This window comes from Protopterus annectens, chromosome 4.part0, assembly GCF_019279795.1.
Source record: "Protopterus annectens isolate FY-2018-M chromosome 4.part0, PAN1.0, whole genome shotgun sequence".
Classification (NCBI taxonomy): domain Eukaryota; kingdom Metazoa; phylum Chordata; order Ceratodontiformes; family Protopteridae; genus Protopterus; species Protopterus annectens.
This window is the reverse complement of record NC_056733.1, coordinates 253,204,236-253,227,867: the sequence shown is the minus strand read 5'-3', so window position 1 is coordinate 253,227,867 and position 23,632 is coordinate 253,204,236. Positions and strand designations below refer to the sequence as shown.

The 23,632-nt window shown below is 40.2% G+C and overlaps 1 protein-coding gene across 1 annotated transcript in view; it reads left to right on the top strand.

Moving 5' to 3' along the window:
- Positions 1–7,379: 7,379 nt before the first annotated feature.
- Positions 7,380–23,632, top strand: part of MORC2 (MORC family CW-type zinc finger 2) — a 1,452,408-nt gene continuing 1,436,155 nt past the window's right edge. The window contains exons 1-2 of the mRNA XM_044068246.1: positions 7,380–7,981; positions 23,491–23,544. Coding sequence (XP_043924181.1) covers positions 7,914–7,981; positions 23,491–23,544 — 122 coding nt within the window. The 5' untranslated portion in view covers positions 7,380–7,913. The remainder of the gene's footprint in view (positions 7,982–23,490; positions 23,545–23,632) is intronic.

The following is a 23,632-nucleotide window of genomic DNA, read 5'->3' as shown; positions in this document are numbered from 1 at the left end:
ATCAGATAGACAGGAGAGAACACTGTGAGCTGACCCTTGGACATGCCTGAATAAAAAAATATTTTCCTCTAGCTAAGTGAGGAAAGTGAGTACAAGAGCTGTTTTTCTCTAAGCAAGTGAGAAAATTAAGTACAAAAACTGTTTTCCTCTAGGTAATGAGGAAGATTGAGTGTTATAGTAATTAGTAGCTTATTTAGTGCTTACAAATTCTGAACAAGTGCTGAGCATGAATAAACAAATTTAAGCGCTAAAACTATGAATCTGTATCTGCACTAGACAAGTTACAGGACAGAAACAAGTGCAAATGCAGGCTTTCAAATCAGAAAGTTGAGAGACATGGAAGAGATTGCCCAAACGGCCAATAACTACAATTTCTCGGCCAGAACCACTCCTTATATGGTAGACAGGTTACCTAGTGCTTACCACTCCCACTGATAAGCTAGAAGGCTTCCCTCCAACACAGAAAGACTTGGTGTAGACTTAATTCTGTTTTAGTGCCTTCCTTCCAGATTCTCCCATCCTCATAATCTCAGCCTACTCCTGGTTTCCCTACTTATGATAGACTTTTTTTTCAGCTCCCCCGTCTGCTTATTCCTTAATATGTCCCTATTCCCATTCCCCATTGTTCCTATTCTCACGTGGTGCTGATTTTCCCCATCTGATAATTATTTATTTGAACTTAAATCATGTGATTGGTCAGTTCTAAAACAACTGTCACTGGAGGAAGCAGTAAAATACTTAACACCAAATTCCTAGCCATCCTTGACTGCCATGCATCATCATGTACTATTAGAACTAAGACAAAAGTAGTCCCATGGATTTCAAAAGAAACCAGACTAAAAATCTTACTTAGAAAAATTTGGGGCCAAATCGTCTACCACAAAACCCCCTTTAGATCAACTTAAATATAGACAACCAAGGAATGACAAAAAGATCCATGATGGTAGACAAAAAAATGTTTACTACCAACTACAACAAACACACCAAAATATGCCTGAAATGTTTTGGGTAGGTATTAATAAACTTCTTCACTCAGGACAATCCACCACTCCTACCCAGTCAGATTCCAACAAAAAATGCACAGAAGTCACCAATAATTTTAATAGCTTCTTTACTGAGACCATCCAATCCCTAGCCAACCAGTTATCTCCTGGCGACCCCAAATCTAATTACGACCATACCCAGCCCCCAACTCTCTTTTCACCTTTAACCAATCCCATCATTTATCCAAACCCAAATAAAATGAAACCAACCACCCTCTCTGCTGATCTCTTACTGGCAGAGTATCTACAAAAAGCTGCGGAAGCCATAGCCTACCCCATCTCCATCCTGATCAACAGAACTATACAAGAAGCTACCAACCCCTTTATCTGGAAGATAGCCCATATTATCCCACTCCATAAAGGTGGTAACTCTACTGAGCTATCAAATTACAGACCTATAGCTATTCTAATCACCCCTGGCTAAAATTATGCAGAAATGTATCCATAAACAACTACTGAGCTATCTTATCCAAAACAATCTACTTGCTAACTCTCAGCATGGCTTTAGACCATTTCACAGCACTACCTCAGCCCTCCTCTCCTTATCTAACGTCATAAACCAAAACAACATTCTTTCCTCAGCCATATTTATTGATCTCTCAAGTGTTTCACGTGGTAAACCACCAACTACTCCTAAATACACTAAGAACCTTTGCCCTACACAACCATGCTATCCAGTGGTTCCAATTTTACCCGAGTGGTAGACAACAGGCACTCCTATGGCAGAACAAACTACCAACCCTTCTACCTGTCAACCTTTGAGCTCCCCAGGGCTCCATATTAGGACCCCTTCTATTTTCTATCGTTATCAGCAACCTGTATGCCATCAATCCACATGCAAACTGCATCCAGTATCCAGACTATTCCACTTTAATTTGCTCAGCCACCTCCACCCCTGATCTTCAAACGTTAACCCAAAATGTTTTTAGCACAGTTAAAAATTGGCTTCTTAATCAGCAATTCATATTAAATCCTAACAAAAAACAAAGATGCTGTTCTTCTCCCCCACCCGCAGGTCCTCCTTTCCATATTTTACTATTACATCTAACAATGGCACCATTATTTCACCTGATCCCTCTACTAAACTTTTAGGTGTAACACTACACAATAACCTTAAGTTTAACATGCAAATAAATCAATCTACTAAAACAAAAAACTTGGCTCTCTGTACAGGATTAAACCCTTCCTAACCCCACTATCAAAGACTGTTATTACCCACACATCTACTCTCCAACCTCATTTATGCCTCCCCTTTATTCACAAGCTTAAGTAAAAGCTGACCTCAACAAACTATCAAGCTGCTATAACAACATTGTTAGATTTGCCACTGGATCAGCTTACAGAACACACCACTGTCAAAACTTAAATCAACTAGGGTGGCTTGAACTGTCTAGCCTACTCTAGTACAACCAAATAATAGTTGTACATAAGATTCTATACCAATCCGAGAACACGCCTATACTTAAAAACCTTATTCTCTACAGAAACCTTAAGACTCTACACTCATTCAACCGGCTACTAGTACAGTCAAAACCAACAGCTCAGCTGGTGACTCTGTTTGCCAACTCTGTTGGCAAAACTTGCAACTATCTTCCTACTGAACTTAAGTTGGTTTCCTCAATAACCCACTTCAAAAATAGCCTTAAACAGTACACGTTGGTTATGTCCTTGGTCTAACACTGACTAACTTCTGTCCCATAGCCACATGTTAAAAGAAGATTCCTTATGTCACTCACACTGGGTCTTACTGTCAGTCTATGAACTGTTTATGCAATAACAAGTGATATTTGTCCTCCTATCATTTCAAGGTATTGTAATACTGATATGAATTTGTAAACTGTACTTCTGTATAAATGAAATAATTTTCTATATGTATGTTGGAGCTTTTCTCCCCGAGCCTCCTCTAAAATGGACATGTATCCAGTGAGACTATCCTGGTCAACAAGTGTAAAATAAAACAAAATAAATAAAAAATAATTAGTTTTAATCCTGTACTATATACCCCGACTGCAAGCTTAAGGCATTTACCTACCTCCCTGCTCAAATGTGCCTTCCTTCATGGGCTCAGTCCTTCCAGAATGCTAGACTAAACAACTAACTTATAATAAAAGCTTTTTAAGTGTCAGTTTTTAGACAATGTCTACTTCAAACTACAACTGTCTGCCCACAAACACCCAGTGTTTCCATTTCTTACGACACTGTCACCAAGTCATTCATATCCCTTCACAAAAAAACAGCAACTGCTGTCTCCCTGTACTGCTTGTATGTCAGTCTATTTCCTGCTGTCAGCAAATACCATTAATCTCTCAACAGTTGTTATCAATACTGCCAAAGTCTGTCCCCAACCCTGGCTACCACTTTCTCTCTCTCATCTCAAACAGCATCTCCACAGTCCCTGCTAGCACTGACAATTATACCTCCTTCTGTCAGAATCAGCCATGAAGATGACAATCCCAGTCCCTATCAATATCATTATTCATGTCCCCCAGATCCATTAAGTCACTTGTGTCAGTGTGCATCAAGCCTGTCAATTACCCTTCCATATCTTTCCAGCACTTGTTAGCATCAACCATAACTGTACTTTACACCAATAATGGCTGTCTGACAACACCTCTGGAGCTCAAGAAAGCACTCCCCTTTTCACATAATCACTGACTCAATTTAGTTTGTCTTTTACTTCTTAGTATGAACCTATACTTCATTTAGTACTCACCAGTTAATGGGACTGCTGATTATGTCAACCCTTCTCAAGCTAATGCTTTATTAACAGACTCCAGAATGCTGCCTCCTTGTCACTGTGGAGAAAAAAAAAATGCATCCATAGATTCTGCATTTATTTGCCATGGTCTCCCCCACTCAACTATGTTTACTCATTCTCTACCAGCCTTGTAACCGTTATACATTAACATCTCCTCTAAACATAAATGTTACCTGTCAGCGTCACCCAAGATTACATTAGTAACCTTTTAGTGTATAGTGTGGAGTCTTAATAAAGCATGAGCTTGAGCATAGCATCAGCCTGGTGAGTTTCAGCATATGTTTAAATCTTCCTTAACACAATTTAAACATATGCTGAAAACTTAGCTGGCTGATACATCTCTATGCTCCTGTGCCAGCCCTGGTTAACCTGACCCCTAATTGTAAAGCTAACCAAGCTACTACATCAACTAAACTATCCATCTACTGACTCCATTCAAACTTGGACTCAGTTCTTTCTGCAATACTCTACTAATAACTAGAATCTAATCTGCATATAACTCAAACTACTCCTATGCTGCTACTTTCTGTATTCACTATAACCTCAACTGTTTCTTCCTATATACACCTTAACCAGGGCCTTTTATCAAACTTGTTTCTCTCTCTCACACCTTCTCCATCTCTGTGGTGTTAATTGTTCACTTCCAAGACAAACTAAGCTCAAACTGTAATTGGCTGCCATATCTGCATCTAGTACATTACATCACTGTAGTAGACACTTTAACATTTACAATATTACATCAATGATATTATTTGATTTGTATCTAATTTACATGACTGTACTTGTACCTTTATTTGTGGAGCTTTTCTCCTTGGGCCTCCACTGAAAAAAGGACCCATGGCCAGTGGACTTTCCTGGTCAACAAATGTAAAACAAATAAAAATAGTCTCAATTTCACAAGATCAGCATTACTTCCACTATTAGCATGCATCCTCTTCTTTGAAGGGGAGCCTATGGCAGCATTCCACAACGCATCAGACTACTCTAGCTACTGTCAACATTCACAGACCACATGAGCCTGAGTTAGTCTTCCAAGAAATGAGGAAAAAATACTAATTTGCATGTAAATACTGGAAAAAAGTGGACTTTGAGATACAAATGAATAAAACTCTGAGAAAGACTATTGTGAATGTGTATGTATGGCACAGTAATTTTAGGAGATAGAGTGTGGTCATTTTCAGCCAGCTCAGCTGCCCGTCCAGTGCTACAGCAGAGATCCATATCATGGAATGAATGTGCAATTACCTGGTTAGATGTAATCTCTGGCTACCAAAGCTGGTAATGGTAACCCTTGTTCTCATACATGAAGAAGCGTGCATGTGCAGGATAGAGAGGCACAGTGTGTTTACTGTGATGCAGGTGTATATAGGTAGAAGTAATCTTCAATAGTTACCCAGCAATCCGTGGACACACATACGCTGACAAAGTTATTTATTTTTTGCACACTCATTTAAACAAACCAAACGAGAGAAGGACATGATTTTACAAATTAAAAGCTATGCTTCAAATGCAAAATTTTCTTCCTAGAGTGGATTTCCATCTTTCGAGAATGATCCCCATCCTTTTTACAGTCTATTTCCATTTTGGAGGATGATCGCCACAGTTTCACATATTAAAAAGGGAGGACTTAAGTATGTCACACTCTGTAGCATTTCTATCCTTGTCAGCTTCCAAGTGCAAACATGCTAGGTCCCAATTGAAATCACACAATATTTTTTTTAAAGGAATTTGTTTCCTTTGCAATTAGATCACATGTCAAACTACAAGACCAAGCAAAACAAACACAGCAAGGTTCTCAAAGCTTTTTATTTCACATCCATTGACATCATAAAGCTATTCAGGCTTAAAATTCAGTGTTGCAGCAGCTTCCTCAGTACCCTCACATTGGCTGGACTGAGCTCGGGGAGGCAAATGTGAGTTCAGCAGACATGGTGAACAATGAAATACAATAAATATAACAGTCTTGACTTACAAAAGGAAGACAAGTCCCATTACAAAATATTACCTCTTAAAAAAAAAAAATAGTTAAAATTACCTCACTTATGTAACCATTTTAGAAGCACTTCAGAGATGATGTAAACACACACCTAGAAGATACATACAAGGGTTAACTGCAAATGTGCCACTGACATTTTTATTGTTGATTTTCAAACCAGACAGTACTAGTCACCATTTCCATTCTAAGCGAATGGGACTGGAATCAAACACAGAATACAGCATTGTGACCCCCTCTCCCACTGCATTACTGTCAAACAGCTTTCTAAGAAAATATGGTCTGAATGTCTACCCCTTAGAGCATTAGGGTTAGGGAAAAATTAACCCACTCAGGGGCAGGTTTGGCATAATGGTTAAGGACTTCATCTCATAGACAAGTGAACCAGGACTTGATTTTGACCTCAGATTATTAGCTAGAATTAAAATAACCTTTCAGGGTAGTTAACCTAATATTCACCTATAAACCTACAATAAAGATTATACAGTCCCAGCAAATCTGAATTGGGAAGATTTCTGTAGCAACATAAACAATAATTTACCCCAGCTTCTATCCTTAATGGTTCTATAGCTGGTATTTCACTTCCCACAAAAAATTAGATAAACATCACGATTTTTGGTAATTCAACATTAATCATTGACGATTACTAATAGCCCCCCCCCCCCACCACACACACAAAAAATACAAAATAATATTAAAATCCAACCAAGGAAAAATGCGCATGCACTTTTTGTGCATTCAATAACATGAAATAAAAAGAAACCAAATGACACGATTGAAATCAATAACCTATTTGGTCTCTCCTCCCCAACAAATATAAAAATATGATCTTTTGACAGCTTTGCCTAATTTACATTCACGTTTAAAGATTATAAATACTCTCCCACAACCCTTCCATTAAGTATAGAATAAAAAATAATACACACTTTTGCATTCACACATACTAAATTAAACTGGTAATGCTGCTTTACAATAAAATGTGTTATTTTTTTTCAACAAAACGTACATGTTCCCACTCCTGGACCTACAGTTATAAACCCAACTAACTCATATGGTTAACATATGTTATTACCAACCCATGTATCTATATTACAGAATAGCTTACAAAAAACAATTATCCCTCTACAAGGTTTTATGATCAACACGTCTAACATTCACACAGTTACCAACAGCTCACATTTAATAAAATGAAAGTAATACATTTGCAGCTCACCCAAAATTACATGGCGCTACAACCAGCGTACCAAGAATGCTTTATTCATTTTGTACAGACCCTTTTATTGTCAAGCCATACACGTTAACAAACAGCTTATAAATTTAGATCGACATTTTTACGTTTATATATAAAATACATTATCAACTATTAAAAGATCACTATACAATCGCTTATTAAAATACAAATACATATCATTTCACTATTAAAATATAGCTATTTATTAAACATTAAAAATACAAATTTACATCTTGCCACTTACAAAATAACCTTGACGATCCTATACCGGAAATGGCCGACTACACGTGAAATATACTGTAGCAAATGGCCGACCGTTTTCCTTTCCCGCTAGTCAACGAACGAGTCTTCCTCAACTCCTCCCGTTCCCCGCTTCGTGACGTCAGCAGTGGCGTCAGATGGGTCCTTTCAGTCATGGGAATGTAGTCACGGCCTAGAGCCTACCTCTTGCGGCTGTGGGGAGGACGGATGGAGGGATAAGTCTTTTGGGAGTCCATGTTGATGTAGTAGAAGAAGACGTGGAAGAGGCTGTGATCATCAAGAGCACTGGGCGAAGCATATTTCTAGCTGAATATTGTAGCGCTGTCTAGAACAGAATTCCTTCATGTACTTACGGCAGCTATATATGAAACTTCGTTTTTCATTAAGTATCTTTTAAATTCTGGGTATAGAAATCGCTGGTTCGTTTGCAACGTCTATTTTTGGTAGTAGTATCGTCATCGTGGAAATTAGAGGAGTGGATTAAAACAAAGAGCTGCGGTTTTCTGATGGAAACTTGATGCATGCAGCTCATCCGTCGTGTACCGTCCTTGTTTAAAAATTTGATTGCTTTGCACAGATATAAGAAGCTAACGTTGGCACAGTGGCATTTGGACTTCAGCATCAGTAATGGCATTTTCAAACTACAGCAGTTTAAATCGTGCTCAGCTAACCTTCGAGTATTTGCACACAAACTCGTGAGTATTTTTTGGGACGTAGGATATTGAAGAATAACGACTAATGCAACTGGGATGTCAGGATACCATGCCTGGTGCTTGAGTAATAGTACACTGGACCACTTTTGGGAGTTCGTCGTCTTGCATTTTTGCAACATGCTTGTATTTCTTTTTGGAGACAGAACAGTAAAAGGGCTCTAGATTTTGGTTAAGCAGTTGTTTTGCCTTTTGTCCTCATACTGCCTTGGGGATATTATGGCTTTCAGCTGATCATCCTATTTCATCTTTGTTGTTTCTGTATGTGGTACAGCCTGGGAATGTTTCACTTTGATTGGAACTGTGGCTAGCTTAATCCACAGCATAAAGTAGCATGAATAGAGAATTTGAATCCAAGTGGAAGCTTCATATTAGTCTCTTACAGATCAGCTTATAAGAAGGGATAGATATTTTACACAAGGACACATTCTGTTGTGCATTTGGATATGGCCTGTTGCTTGTGGGCATAATGAATTTAGTAGTTGTACACTAGCAAATTTAACAGATCTGTATTAGTATTGTTTGATACACTGATTATATCCTTGGTGAGGCTGCAGCACACCACAGAAGTGTGGTGGATAGCTTTGTAATAAGTAATGGGTGTTTGGTGGGGATCCTTGGTATTGGTGCTCTTGCTGCTGGCCCTGTTCACTCTGATTCTGGAGTTTGTTCATCTAGTTTCCAACGTTTCTTGCTTGCTAGTGTATGTCGTATCTAATGTTTGCTTTACAGTCATAGGTTTTCTATGCTTCTTGCAGTTGTTTAGTATTTTGTTTTTCTGTTATTATTGGCTTTTAAGGTTCAAGCATGGGGTTCATATGTGGTTACTGAGCATGTGGCCAAGAAAGCCATTGAGCATAACTCGTTTCCAAATTGCTCACACAGGCAAATGGAGACTGGGGAAAATCAAACCTTGGATTACTGGAAGCAGCTCTAGAGCTCGCAGCATCATCTGGGCTCTTCATCGTCTTTACTTTAGACCCTTGTTTGGCCACATTCATTTAGTTGTAATTCCAACTTTGTTGTCAATTAAACTTCTGAGTGCCCTGTTCTTACTACAGTTTTTCCCAATGCCTTGTCCTCTTCCAGGTATAGCCAGATATCTCTCATTCTTGGTCCATTGTTAAGATGTTATCACCGATGCCTTGTAGCCAAATTTATAATGGTACTGTGCCTCCACCTAGTCAGAGCCACCTGGACCCCAAACATAAGACCTAGGAATTGTATCTGAAAGATGGATAATTTAGGATTGGAATTAGACTTTTATTACCCGGAATATGGATGATGAAGACAATGTTACTTCACAGTCTCCATCAAAGCTGGAGTACTCCTAGGTGTGAGAGGTCCTCTCTTTAATAATAAAAGTGAGTGGAGGATGAGCCTCAAAATATCTTGTCTGCAGAGAGAATTTTCAGGAAGCTTGCAGATCAGTAGACCAGTTTCCTGGGGTATAGGTTCATACTAGGCTATCTGCCCTAGGGCATTTATAAGCCTAGCCAGAGTGTGTGTGGCTTTCACCACCCCTTAGGATGAGAATACTATACCCATTAGTTTGCTGTGCCTCTGTCCAGCAGTGACACAGAGATGATTCCCGGGGTAAACCTACGATCTCCCATCCATTCGTCAAGATTTCTCTTGAACAGAGTCAGTGAGGGGCTCTGCCTCACATGGACTGGGATTCTGTTCCATAGTGTAGGGAGTCTCTGGGTGATGAATCTGTCCCTCCAGCACGTCCTATTTATATCCGTGTTGAGGTTTAAGTCTCTTGCTCTCATGGCTCTGGTGGATTTGGATTTTTTGAGGTGGAGCATGTCCATTAATTCCGGGTTGGACATGGCCTTGTATGTCAGGCACAGATCACCTCTGAGCAGACAGACGGTATGCAACTGAATAGAGCTGGAGTTTCTTCAGTCGGGCATCATATGACATATGTTTGAGCCCCTTTATCCTTTTGGTGAGGAACTTTTGGGGTCTTTCCAACTGCTGCAGGTGTCTGGTAAGGTACATTCCGAATGGGGCGTTGTACTCAATCATTGGTCTGATAAGTGAAGAGTACAGGGGTACAATGACCTCTCCTGATCTGGATGTGAATCCCTTCATGATCAGGTGGGCAATGTAGAAGGTCTTCCTAACCACTTTGGCAATGTGAGTGTCAAAAGAGAGGTTACTGTCAACTTGGGTCCCCAGGTCCCTGATAACTTCCGTATGGTGCATGCAGAATGGTCATGCTCCTTGTTGGAAATGCACTGACTTTGTGGCCATCCTTTCAAGGAAGCATAGCTGATAAAAGTTTACCGTTTTGGAACAAGATTCCCAAAGTGGATATTGTTTGTGTTGCCAGCTGACTTAAAAGGAACACTACTTCAACCATCTATCCCATGTGAAAGGAGTCCTGGGTTAAGGACTACACCAAGGAAATTTGTGTTTGCATCCGCCATTGTGTTACAGATAATGTTGGGCTTCATTTTACTGTACTTAACCCCCTGGGTGAGCAGTAGCAAGGCCCGTCCATCATCCAGCACCATGTGTCATCTATGAAAATGTATGAATACGCATGTTGATGTCTTCTTCATCTGCATGAATGTTTAGCTGGCATTCTGAACATGCAGTATACAGATGTATTGAATGCCTTAATGACTAGAGCTGATCTCTCTTAAATAAGTGTGGTGCTATATAATTTAGTCACCATGTTATCTAAGGTGTCATATTAACTTCAGCCTCTGTCCCAGAAATTCCTTGTAAAAGCTACCAAGCAAATGATGTCTTAGTGACTCAAACTGGTCTGGGCTTTTAAAGTAAAAGATTAAAAGAAAAATCTCAGCCAACATTTTCCAACCGAATACAGGCACAAACGTTAACCCTTCATTTTCATGCTCTTAATTCATTAATACATTTTCAGCCATGTAAAGTAAAGGCTGCTCTTTAGGGTGTGAACCTTTCTGTTGCGGTATACAGATGTATTAATGTCTTATGACTAAAGCTGGTCTCTGTAAATAAGTGTGGTGATATAAAATTTAGTCGCCATGTTACCTAAGGTGTCTGAAAAAGTCTGATTTGTACTTACTATGCTGTTAAGTGTGTGTGTGTTATGAAAAGAAGGTAAGATTGGGTATCTGGAGGGACATAGACTTCTCAATTGTCCAGCTTTCTGCAGAATGTCGAGATTTTTGCCTCGTAATATTTTTGGTCGGATCCTCATAAAACATGTTTTTCTGGCAAACAACTGAGTATTGAAACTCCTAAGTAGTGCATATTTAAGATCCAGGCTTCATGTTTGCCCACCCCCACATTATTTTAGTTTTTTTGTGCTAACAGGTTGATAGACATAAGAGAGGCATGAGTCATGATGGGCTGGTGGTCCTCTTCCCAAGTGTGCCTAATTATGAGGAACATTCCTCATTTTGAGTCTTAAAAACTGCATGTTGCAGACTGATGTACAGTAAAAGGAGATCTCTCACACATTCATTAATATTTTAAACAAATATCCATGAAAAATATTGCTATAATTCCTAGAAACTCATTAATGTAACTTTTCACAAGTGCAGATTAACAGTGTTTAATCATGCTATGACTTTTTTAGTTAAAATGTAGATATTCCACCATTTGGCTATTATGAGGATAGTGGCCACATGTTGACCACAGAAGGTTGAGCGCTATGATTGAATGTATACTGTCTTTCTCCTATTGTGTTCACTGCTTTTAACGTTTGCTAGCCAGGTTCGTGTCTCACTTCCAACAGGCAGTGACTACAGCCAAACACCTGGGCACGTAGCAGCCACCAAGAACGGAGTATAAGCCTGACTAAATAGAAATATGTTGGCAAGACTTGAAAGCATAACTGCTACAGGCACAAATGTGTAGTACAAATATTGCATTTAATTTGTTTGAGCTTTGTCAGTGCTATCACTAATGCCAGAAAGATTCTGATTGGCTTAATGGGGACCACATTTCCATTGTCTCATATTAACATTTTCATGCACTTCAGTGTAATTAGTGGTTACAGTGAATATAAAAGCACATTTATTTATGCTTCATGGCTTAAGGTAGTTATCGTAATGATGTAGAGTTCTGTTTCTAAGTTTTACATTAAAATATTTACTTGGGCGAGGGAGCGGCAGAAATTGTCAAGGGGGCATTTACTTCTCACCTATCCAGATTTTCGCAGAATGATGAGATTTTTGCCTCTTAATATTTTTGGACAGTTCCTCATAAATGTGTCATGCGAACAGTGGGCGGGCAACGGCCCTCCGTGGGGGGGGATATGCAGTGAAGCAAATTGGCATGGCATGTCCATGTGTCATTTGCATGCCACATCACAGCCAAGTAGGCATGTCAGTCACTTAGGCCACACCCATTTCTACGCAAAACGAACAGGGGGGGTTAATACAGTAAAACAAAGCCTAATATTGCACTATTTTACTAGCATGTAAACTAGAATGAAACTAGATGAAAAAAAAGATCTTAAACAACAGACCTGTCCAAGAAATGTCCCTTGTTACCAGCAATGACTCTGTAATTGTTCCTTATCTTTGTGGTGGTGTAAAAGATGAGTGATCTTAAGTAACTTTTCCTTTTGTGTAGTTGCACTTCAGGAGATTGGATATGCTCTAGATTTTCAGGATGCTTACTTGCTCCTAAAAATAGCAAAGCAGTCAGTGTTCCTCTCCTTTGGAGTAGGAGGCAATTCTTGCTATTTTTGAACCATTCATTTCATTCTCATCTCATTCCTGTGTCCAGAAAGTGCATGCTAGTAGTGTCTGCTCACTTGATGCTGTGGGGGACGACCAGTGTTTTCCCTTACTTTGTCCAGCTCTTGGTGACTGTGTCAAGGGAACAGTTCTATCATTTAGAGTTCTTGCTTCTGGGGTAAGTCTGATTTTCTGCCTGCCCATTTGTTAATTTTTATAGGCAGTTTCCTGGTTGCAAAGACTTTTCAAAACATGTTTGCCATTAGATATCCTTTAACTTCTGCTGATACCTCTTCTTGCAACCAGTGTATGTCAGTGCTGTACGATTCATGGTATCCGTTCTTATCATAGAACTTTGTCTCTAATGTTTATTAGACGTCCTACATTGGATTGAAAGAGTGCAGTGTTCTCAGCAGACGAGAGCCTTTGTATGCGGTGATGCAAGACTTGACTGGCATCGGTGTTACCACTTTACAAGGAAGGCTGTTTACACTAGGACCTGTACTAGTTATCCTTTCAGCAGATGTCTCTGCTTATGGATGGGGGTGGGTGGGGTGGGAACTGTAAGGAACAAGCGGCGCAAGGAAGAGATGACTGGTACCTACCTGTCACGCAGAGAGGACATTTTCTTGGAGTGGGCCTTCAAAAATCGTGTTTCCCTTCTCAGTAGTCAATATCTGCAGAGAAGCTAATTTGCTTAAGGCTGCCTCAACAGTTATGTACTCATGCCTTGTGAATGATCTCTGGGTGTTTATGACCTGTATTCTTGTCCAGTCCTTATTTTAAAAATTATTAATTTTCTAGGGATCTGCCTCCCAGCAGTGATGCTCAGAATGCCCCTCCCTCATGATCCTGCCTGCACTTCCTCCACTGTAGTGAAATTTGTTCAGAAGGCAGTGCACTTCAACAGTAAAGGTCCTATTTATGGCCTCATTTTAGCCCAGATAATCTTGGTTCCTCTTATTCTTTTGATTCTATATACATCTGTGATTTCTGTTGTACTTATCCAGTGGGTTTCATCTTGATTTTTAGTCACAAACATATAGGGAGTCTCCTGATAAGGTAGACATCCTGGCGTTGTAAAGCCATCGGGAAAAAGTATCTTCTAGTCTTCTAAGTAAGAGTGAATGTATGGGAAATTTAATTTACTTTAGATTAGTATATCAGAGCTGCTGCTTATTCTGTTCTTTCTTTAAAACAATGCTTAGGGTTGTGTCTGTGTAGCTGCAGTGTGTTTTACTCAGAGTACCTTTGCCATGCAGGTAAATAATATTGTAAAGTGTAGATCTTCATTTGCGATCTTTGTGGTGAAGGTTGTTTCTTTGGGCAGTCACCAAACATTGAAAGTAGGGACTGTCTTTCAGTTCCTGCAGTTGTAACTGTATCAGGTGTAAAAGCTATGAGTATTTGCCACAACAATAAGTCTGTGAATAAAACTGTGGCTGTATTTACTATTCCTGTCCTAAACTCCCCTTGTGTGCTGCAGATAACTTCTGCTTGGTCCAGAAATGGAAAGGCTTGAGAGCCGTGCATTCAGTGTGCTGGAGTTGAGTCTGTGAAAACTTTGTTCTCTGTGGTTGTAACACCCGTGGCCCTAGTATGTAATTACAGCAGTTAGAGTTCTGTTCACATATCAGGTCTTGTGAATGGTCACAACAGTCCTGATATTCATTTTGGTTGCCGTTGTATTAAGATGTTAAAGGGAAAGTTTCTTTTCATGTGACAGATTTCAGTTGCAGTAACCATGGAAGCCTGGACAAGGTAGCCTCTAGCTGGTACTTTTATATTCCCACCTTATTATGCCATGCCGCTGTTTCAGGTGTGGGTTTTTTTTTTTTTTTTTGCCTCAAGGATTCAAAATATATATATATTTTACTCCGGTTATAGTTCCGCTGTGGCGACCCCTAACCAGGAAAAGCCGAAAGACACAAACAAACTCCGGTTAGAGCCACTTTGCATGGACAGCATGTCTCTCAGGATTCTGGAATTAAAGGTGGTTGCTGTCAGGGTGCCACATGCCACGTGTTGTATATGAAAATTGTAGTGGTGTTAGAAGGACCTTTTGAATATGACAAGTGTCAGAAGTATGAAAATGTCACTTCCGGCCCATCTTCATATGGGAAAGCTGCCTTTGGATCAGGAGGCATGGCGAGGAATGGATAGCCCAAGAACTCTTGCATAACCAGGGTCTGTGGAAGCATGTCACCATCCTGAAAGTGAGGACAATGTTTCTCTACTAATTTTGCTTAAGGTTGATCTATATGGTCCTGTTTCCATTAATTTAGAAGCAAGAGACAAGTTGGCCTGCATTTGTGTAGTGAAGTCCTATGGATGTGGGAGTGAGTTTACAAGAACCAACAATTGTAGTAACCTGTTTTGCTCCTAACCTTCAGTACTCTTTCTTGCCTTTAAGTATCCTTTATCTGTTTGTTTGTTCCAAGGATTGGTAATATTTGTGTTTAGACCGCATCGTCTTGTAGGGTGGATTGTGTTGCATCGCCATGCCCCTTTGATAACAGACTGTGCGATGATGTCTATGCCCACTTAAAAGAAAACTGTAGATGTTCATTAAACATTGTGTAGTTATGTTATTGGATGTGAATAAGTAAAGACGTTGCGGTGGTCAGGGATTTGGGGATGTCTGTAGGTAATAATCTGGCTTTCCACTGTCCTACTTCTGTGGTCGTAAGGAAATAATTCTATGTTGTGCAACTTAAAAAGCAGGGGTATGACATCCAGGTCCAAGGAAGTTTATCCTTTCACTGTATTCTGTCCGCATCTGTAAGGTGAGAAGTGAGAGTATTTTTGTGGCCTTTCCAGCTGTTGCACATGTTTAGTGAGTTACATGCCAAATGGGGCATTGTACTCTGTGATTGGCCTAATGAGGGAAGAGTAGATAGAGATGATCGCTTTCTTCCTGGATTCAAAGCCCTTGGTAATGAGATGTGCCACATATGACTTTCTGACCACAGTGGCAATGTGGTGGTCAAATGAGAGGTTGCTGTCAACATGTGTCCCCAGATCTCTTGCAACGCCTTCAGTGTTCAGTGGGCTCCCATTGATGTGGTAATTAGTAGGAACTGAGTTTTTCCCAAATGGGATGACTGTGCATTTTTTTTTGCATTAAGCTTAAGGCCATGGTTTCGACACCAGTCATTGGTCTCAGTGAGGCCTTTCTGTATGATGTCTACGTCAGTTGGGGAGTTAATAATGGCTCCCAGCTTGCAGTAGTCTGCAAACTTGGTCAGTCAGAGTTCCTCCATGTTGGCCTGGATGTCTTAGAAGTAGATGCTAAACAGTAGAGGAACCAGGACCCATCCCTGTGGGACTCAACTCGTGACTGTTCGGCAGTCTGACTTGGAGTCTGTTACTTTCACAGTGCGGTTCTATCTGTAAGCCAATTTAGGTCCATGGTGCTGCGTTCCATAGCCTAGTATAGGAGGTACCATTGTGCCGTAACTCGGAGCAAACCTGGGTGTTGCCGTGGAGATCCTTGATATAACTGTAGAAGGCTTTGTGGTTGTTTTTAGTGTCTGCCACAATTCTGCTTTCATAGCTGGCTTTAGAGGTTTTGATGAGGGATCTCAACTTTTTTTGATGCTAATAAGGGGGGTTTTCCAGTCTTGGGCCTTCACCTTCCATATATTCTAGTTGTATAGGATTAAAGTATCGATAGCGGTGTCAAGTTTTGTATAGTGCACATTTTTTTGTATCACATAATTTGAGTATAAATTGTTTTTAAGTTGGGCACTGTAGTTTGACTGCATAGGTGGGAAGGTGGTTGTTTATTATGTAGGGCAGACATCCTTGTGTTTTGATTATGGTTTGGTAAGGATTCAATTTGAAGTTGAATGTCTGTCAAACTTGATTAACTTGTACAGCTTTACAAAGCTAATCAATTCTGTGGGAATGTTGTTAGTCATCTAGTGTAATAGTTTCTTGTTGAACGTGGTGAGATATCCAGTAGAGGGTCTCTCTTTACTGCTGAAATGTTACAAGGTGGAATATATGTGGCGGAGCAGTGTTTACCATTCTCTCCTCACAGCAAGAGGTTCTCCAGTTCGATTTTCAAGTGGGGTGCCTTCTGTGTGGAGTCTGCATGCCCCTCCCTGTGTTCGTGTGGGTTTCCTCACACATTCCATAGACGTGCGCCTGGAGTGTTTCTCCCTGGACCTCTGCTGAAAATGGGCTTTGTTACAGTCTGACTTTCCTAGTAAACAAAGGTTAAAACATATGTAGTTGAGATGTGTAAAGACCTTTTGTTGATTTTTGAAGACTGATATGTGGAGTTCTGTACTGTTAAACTTGGGGATCTGAGTGGGATTATTTCTGACTAGTGTATGTTGGTAATGGCATTTCCACCAAGTTTGTTTTTTTTCTGTCTGGCCTGAGTATATTAAATGTAGGGAGAGACTTCATTGTCTAATATATCTCTCTCTACCTAGGTTTTGGTAGGGTCTAATGTATCTGAGGCGTAGGTAGCTAGATGTGCATAAATGGCTTGGATTTTAAGTCTTGGATTTTAAGTGTACTTCTAACATTCATGTTTAGGGGCAGGAGTATGGATTCAGAGGTAGAAAATGAAGCAGATTTGGAAGCTTTTGTGGTTCTGTTGTCTGGGTTGCTTTTAGTTGGATTGGGTAAATGTTTCTGCTGAGTTTGTGTGTAAAACTATTGTGTACAAGTGTGTGGAGTGAGCATTTTAGCTTAGGTTTTATTGTAATTTTTTGGTAAAGATTTTGAAGGGAAGTTAGGAGTCGTCGTTGAATAAAATGAAGAGTGATTCCACTATAGTAATAGCTTGGGTGTGGTTTAAGGATCGAGCTTCACAAATGATGGGTAGTATATGCCTGAGTAAGGCGGGGTGGGTGGAAGTTGAGGGTTTATTGGGGGGACAAAGCAAAAGTGAGTATTGGGGCTTACTTGACCTAGAAGACACTGCTTTCTGGAGTAATCTGTTTCTAATTGGTGCTGAGCTATTAGCATGGAAAGACTAAGTAAAACATGTTTTACTTTAGTTACTGAAAGCAGACACCAAGGAGCTAGGAAGCCGAAATAACTGGTTTAGAGGATGTAGTCTAATGACCAGTTAGGACTAATCCCTTGGGGGATGTCAGAGACTCTGTCCAGCATAGAGCAGGAAACGTCTAACTACTTTACATATGTAGCTAGGCTGTTTGTGTTAGACTTGCTCACCTTGCACATTAACAAATCCCAGTAGGCTGCTGCTTATGGGTACAGTATTTGCACAGATACTGCTCTCTGGTATTATACAATATAAAAATGATATAAAGTTACATAAGGAAATTATGATTAAAAAAAATTATATCTGTGCAAGTCCAGTTTAGAACAATGGAGTAATTCTTGGTTCCCCTAATAATTAACTCAAGGAAATTTAAGGGAAAGTGCACACTGGAAAATCATTAGGCAATAAGTGGAATGAAGAAACTTGCTTTAATGCTTTCTGAGCTAAGACTGTTTTTGAAGAAGTACAGTCAGTGATAGGCTGGAGGATTGATTTTAATTTTCAAAGTTGTATGGGGCCCTTCCCGTGGGAATGCTTGGTGCTGAAAATGAGAGAAAAATTTGAATGCGTGGGATTGTTGAGAGCATTAATCAGAAATAACCATAAAATGGCTATGTGAAAGGTTAGATGATGCTTGGAATTCACTACAAAATGAAACCACTTTAAAGTACAATGGATGATTCCTATGGCTTGAGATGCGAGGTCAAGACAGGCAAAAATAAATCATACCCCATACATGAAGACCATTTTTTGTTATACTGTATGAAAGTGAAGCATTGTAAAACAAGAACAATGCTGTTGAACAGTAAGTTGGAATAATGGTTCTGTAAGGAGGAGGTTATTGGTGCATGACTCTGTCAGGTGTATAACGGCATAAACTGACATATTGTAAACTATGCAGAACACTGTTGTGTTATGGCCATTTTAATTAATCATTTAAAAAGCTTTGAGAAATTCAGAAATGGCACTTTCCACAGTGGAGGAAAAGTTTTGAAATGATGTAGGTTGGCTGTCTGTGTCTTCTTATTTCGAGGGGGACAGCAGTTCTTATTGAGTGTTGGTTGAAGGTTGACAGCTGCAAATGGCCCATGTTTCCCGTGCTTATGCAAAGCTTGCAATTTGGGGTGGGGAGGCTTGGGCAGAGCCTTTTTCCAGTAGCTTCACAAATTGTTGTATATATGCAAAGCTCGCACACACATTTGCATGCATGCAAATATATGCGTGTGTGTTTCTGGTAGGGAAAGTTTGAGCACTTTCCAGGTGGCATCACAAAATGACAGTTTGTGTAAAACTGTTCTTCCCTTTTTGCAACCCTGTAGGAATCAGTCATCTTGGGTGCAAGTAGTACTTAAGTATCCCCGGAGACATTTTTTCCTGATTTGTTTCCATTGTAAACCTGCCTTAACACCCTCTGCATCTGGTAATATCACATGACCCCACAGCAGTGTGTTAGTAGTTTGTGGATTAGCAGCCACTATGTTATAAAATATATAAATACAGTTGAGTGGAAAATGAAGAGAACATATCCTTTAAGTTCTTGTCATAAATTTTCAATCCTACATAATTACAGTGATTGCTTAGAATTAACAGGGTGGGTGGGCTGGTGCGGTGACAGTTTTCATTCAAGATTGACCATCTGGTCTATAGCACATGCAACATTTATATTAATTGGTAATGTACAACTGAGTTAGTTTCTTCTGGAGTAATACGTAGTATCAAGCACAGAGTCTTAACTGCTAGACAGTGCAGACATTAGCCAAACCTAATGATGAAATGGCCGATGCTCAAGTTACAATTCCAAATGCTGCTTCTGTCTGTGTGGTGTCAGGCGTTCAGTATTGCTCACAGCAAGGGTGATAACTCTACTAGAGTGTCAGATGTGGGTCTTATTGTTCACCGTTTTTTCTGGTTCTGTTAAATGAATTCCAGTTCATGAACATTGTCCTTTGATAGCTGTTTGCTGTTTGAAGATGTGATAAAAACTTAACTAGTAAAACGAGAAAGTGGGGGCATTACTCTTACTGATGTTTCAATTTGCTGTGGTTCTCTGTTCTCACATTCCTGAGGTCTTACCTGGCTGCTTCAGTATGGAGGCAGTCAGAGGTTATCTGTCCTTCCATCTATCCATAAAGGGCCATCATTCACAGAAGGTCCTATCCAAAGGTTATCCTTTTTGTTTGTCCCCATTTTGCATTCCCCTCCTCCTGTTGATGCCTTTATCCCATCTAATACTGCAGCTGAATATGGCCAGAGCTTACTACTAAGAAGAGCCACCCAAGGAGTTTCTCAGACCAGAAGGGGTGCATTTGTCAGTAGCAAGAGTCTTGACTAAAGCAACAAAACCGGTCCTCAAGCACATTCTCAGTTTGTGTGGCCTAAATCTGCATAATGTTATGGAGCCCTTTTGAAAACTGTGTAGTCCATCATTCTCTTTCTGTTTGAAGGAGACTGGATCTGTGTGTTTGACCTGTTAAGATACAGACATGCACATCGGAATCACAAAGGACTGCAGAAGGTTCCTTCATATCTACATAAGAGCTAAGCATCTTCGGTTCTGGGTACTGCTACTCAGTCTTATCACAGTGTCCAAGGTGTTCAGTAAGTATATGTTTGCAGTAGCTCTCTAGATTCCGTGGTGTTTACAGATATAGATGACTGGCTCCTTTTGGCTCCATCCATGGTGAGTCTGCTTCCAAGGATTTATTTATTTTGCTTTATTTAGTCCTTGGGCATAGTATTCAATTCAAGTCTCAGCTGGTGCCAACTCAAGTTTGTAAAGAGTACCGGCTGCACTCTGAAAACCCAAACATGCTGTTGATATCTTTCTATGGAAAACATTCTCTTTTAATCAGAACTATCATCCAGGTGATGGTCTCGTTCTGCCCCCTTTTTGTCATTTAGCACTGGGTCTGATGACTTTTACAGTCATTTCAGTTTCTCATGTCAGACTGTTCTTAAAGGTCCTTTAGTAAAGATTGACTTCAGTGGAGATGGAGATCTTGATTGATTCCAACTTGTCTTTGGTCAGACTGCTTTAGACCCTGACCATCAGTGTGGCTGTGCCGATGGAAGTCTGATTTGGGGTGAGGGGCACTGTTTGGATCAAGCTCTCCAAGGCGTCTGCACTGCATATAGTATTGTAGAAATGATGGCTGTCCTTGACTTTCAGGCATTTCAGAACTCCCATTGCCAGTGATGTGATTGCCATCTACTCGGGTAACATTGCAGTGGTTTGATTTATATAAATGAGCAGATGAGGACCCAGTCCTTCCCTCCTTTCTGGGGAGGCCATATGAGTTGGTAATGGGCCTCTTGTGTCTATTCACCTTCTCCAATACCCATGTTCTTGGTCATGGTGTTTCTGTCAGGGACATGGTTAGTCATATCTTCTGGTGCCACTAGTGGTCCTTCAGCCCATTGACAGCTTGGATCTTCTTTAGTTAATGGAGAGAACTTGCTACGACCTGTGTGTTCCTATAGAGTTTCAGGTCTGGCAATTAACTTTCCTTATTCCTCCTTCAGGAAAGTCCCCCAGGGATGCTGTCGTCCAAAAGTAGGCCCTAGGGCATCTTTAAGCCTTTTCCCCTCATACTAAAATTTCTCAAGAGTTGAAATGAGGAAAGCAAAATTTAGTGTCTGGCTTTCTTGGGGTTATTGCTAAACTTAGTCTCACCACCTGACAGAAGTTGTTTGTGAACCTGGACGTTTTACAGCGCACGCTGCAGTATCTTCTGCTGGATGACTAGAATGTGAGCAGTTCATAAGCAGGGTGTGTAGGATTCCAGATTATTTTTGTAGCTCTGTTGTGACATCGTGCCGTGTATAACTTTTCTAGTGCTGTAAGTTTGGAGTCAATTATTCTTCTCTGCCAATTTTACTATTCTTTGTAGGGTTTTTGGTCTGCAACTGTGCAGCTTCAGTACCACACTGAAAGTTATACACTTGAATACTTTCTATGGCACCTATAGAAGGTAGGGAGGATAATGGAATATTAGATTCTGCTGTCTAAAAATATGACAAGTCCTTAACTCAAGCTTCTTGTACTCTTACTGCTAGGCCCTATGACTGCCTCTCAGGGCTTCTTCAGAAATGCTGTGATGGGTTATGTTTTTGTGGCTGCTATGTTTGCATTCATGTAAACCATTGCAAGGCACTGTAATCTGGATGTCACTTCCAGATCAAAGTCTGGTTTTGGAGCTGCAGTAATCTCTGGTAGACTTTCGTGATGTGCCAATCGAGAAAAAAAATTGGGACTTGAGAGATGATGGAGATGAAACTCCCAATGCTGTATACAGAGACATGGCGTTTTCATGTATGTTGCAGTCCATGTTCTCCTGCCTCTGTTTAGGTGTCCACTAGACATTCTCCTTGATGGAGACCAATTTTCTACCTTGTTTGTATTATTCTTCTAGAGGCATATATTTGTGTTCTGTTTAATTGGGCCTTTGGCATTGAGGGTTTGCAGGTAGAAGGCTAAGGCAGTCTGGGAAATTTTTTTAAACAGAATTATGTACCTGCCTGTATTACTCCTAGAGGTGATGAGGATAATTAGGGCAAGTGTGCATGGCACATCCTTTGCGTCAGGGCACTGTCATTTTCTTTAACTTTTAGTGTGTCTTTATTGATGGACAGTACATATGAGGCAACAGTCTTCTTCAGTTTGCATGTCTTCACTGAGCATGTTATAGTTTGGATACTACCTCTAGATCTAAAAGTTTGTTTTCCAGTACTGTTTGGAAGAGCATACTGTTGTCTCTTAATAATGTTGGTCTGGAGCACTGATAGGGACCTTGTCCTTATTGTGGTTACTGTTGCTATGTTACAGTAAAGTCCGGTGCTGCTATTATGGCAAGTATTAACCATGATCTTTGTCTTATGGGGAACATGTGGCCATGTTTAGTAATAAAGTTGTTTTGGCATGGTCATAGACTGTCAAAGAAGGAGGAAAAGGTATGATTTCTGGTGCCAGAGTAGTTCTAGTAACACCTTTTTGTTTTGTCCTCTTTACCCCTGCTGCTTGTTCACTTTTAGACTGTCATTTGGCCCATTTGTACTCCGTCACGGGGTGAAAGCCAACTTGAGAGTGACCATCATTTAGACAGTCATCTGGATTTTTTTATGTTGTCTTTATTTCCTACATGCACCACACTAACTGCCACAGAGGGGGCAAGAGTGGGTGGCTGAAAAGAGCATTCTTACTTCAACAAGGGACATTTTCCCTCTAGTAGTGACCACACCCCCCCAGCGAAATTTGTAGTTTTCTCTGGTCTCCAGCAGGGAAATTACACCACCCTGTGTGCTCCTGATAGCGAGCATCTCATTCTATCCTTGGGGGAGGTGAGCGGGCATTGCCTCTTCTCTCCTTGTCTGGCTTCTCGGGTGCTGAGGTCACCAGTCAACCTCCAACCACCTGGGTATCAGTCAAGACTCCATCCCCTCTGTACCACAAAGCTAGGCTTCCCATCCAAGGTTGTGTGTTCCTTTTTGATCCTTTGCATGTGTGTGTTTTTTTGTGTTGTGCAGTTGTCTTGAGGGCAGTATTAAGGTGATTACTGAGACACTAGCATTGGAATTTTTTCACATACATGAGCAAGAGCAGGTAAGCTGAAAAAAATTCTTCAGGTAAATATAACTTTTGTATTTGGTTATAATGGTGGTCTTTCTGGTTAGCATCTTTTTCTTTTCATGGTTGACATTTTGGAATCTTAGTTCATTATGATTTGGACACATGAAAATGGGAATAAAAGCTGTATACATTTTTTGTATGATTTTCATTTCAGAACTACACACGAGTTCCTGTTTGGAGCCCTTGCTGAGTTGGTGGATAATGCCAGGTAAGTTTCTTAAGCAGTAATTTAAGAATTTAAGTTGATAAAAACAAAAAAATATATATAGATTGTCTTGTCTTGTTACCACATATAT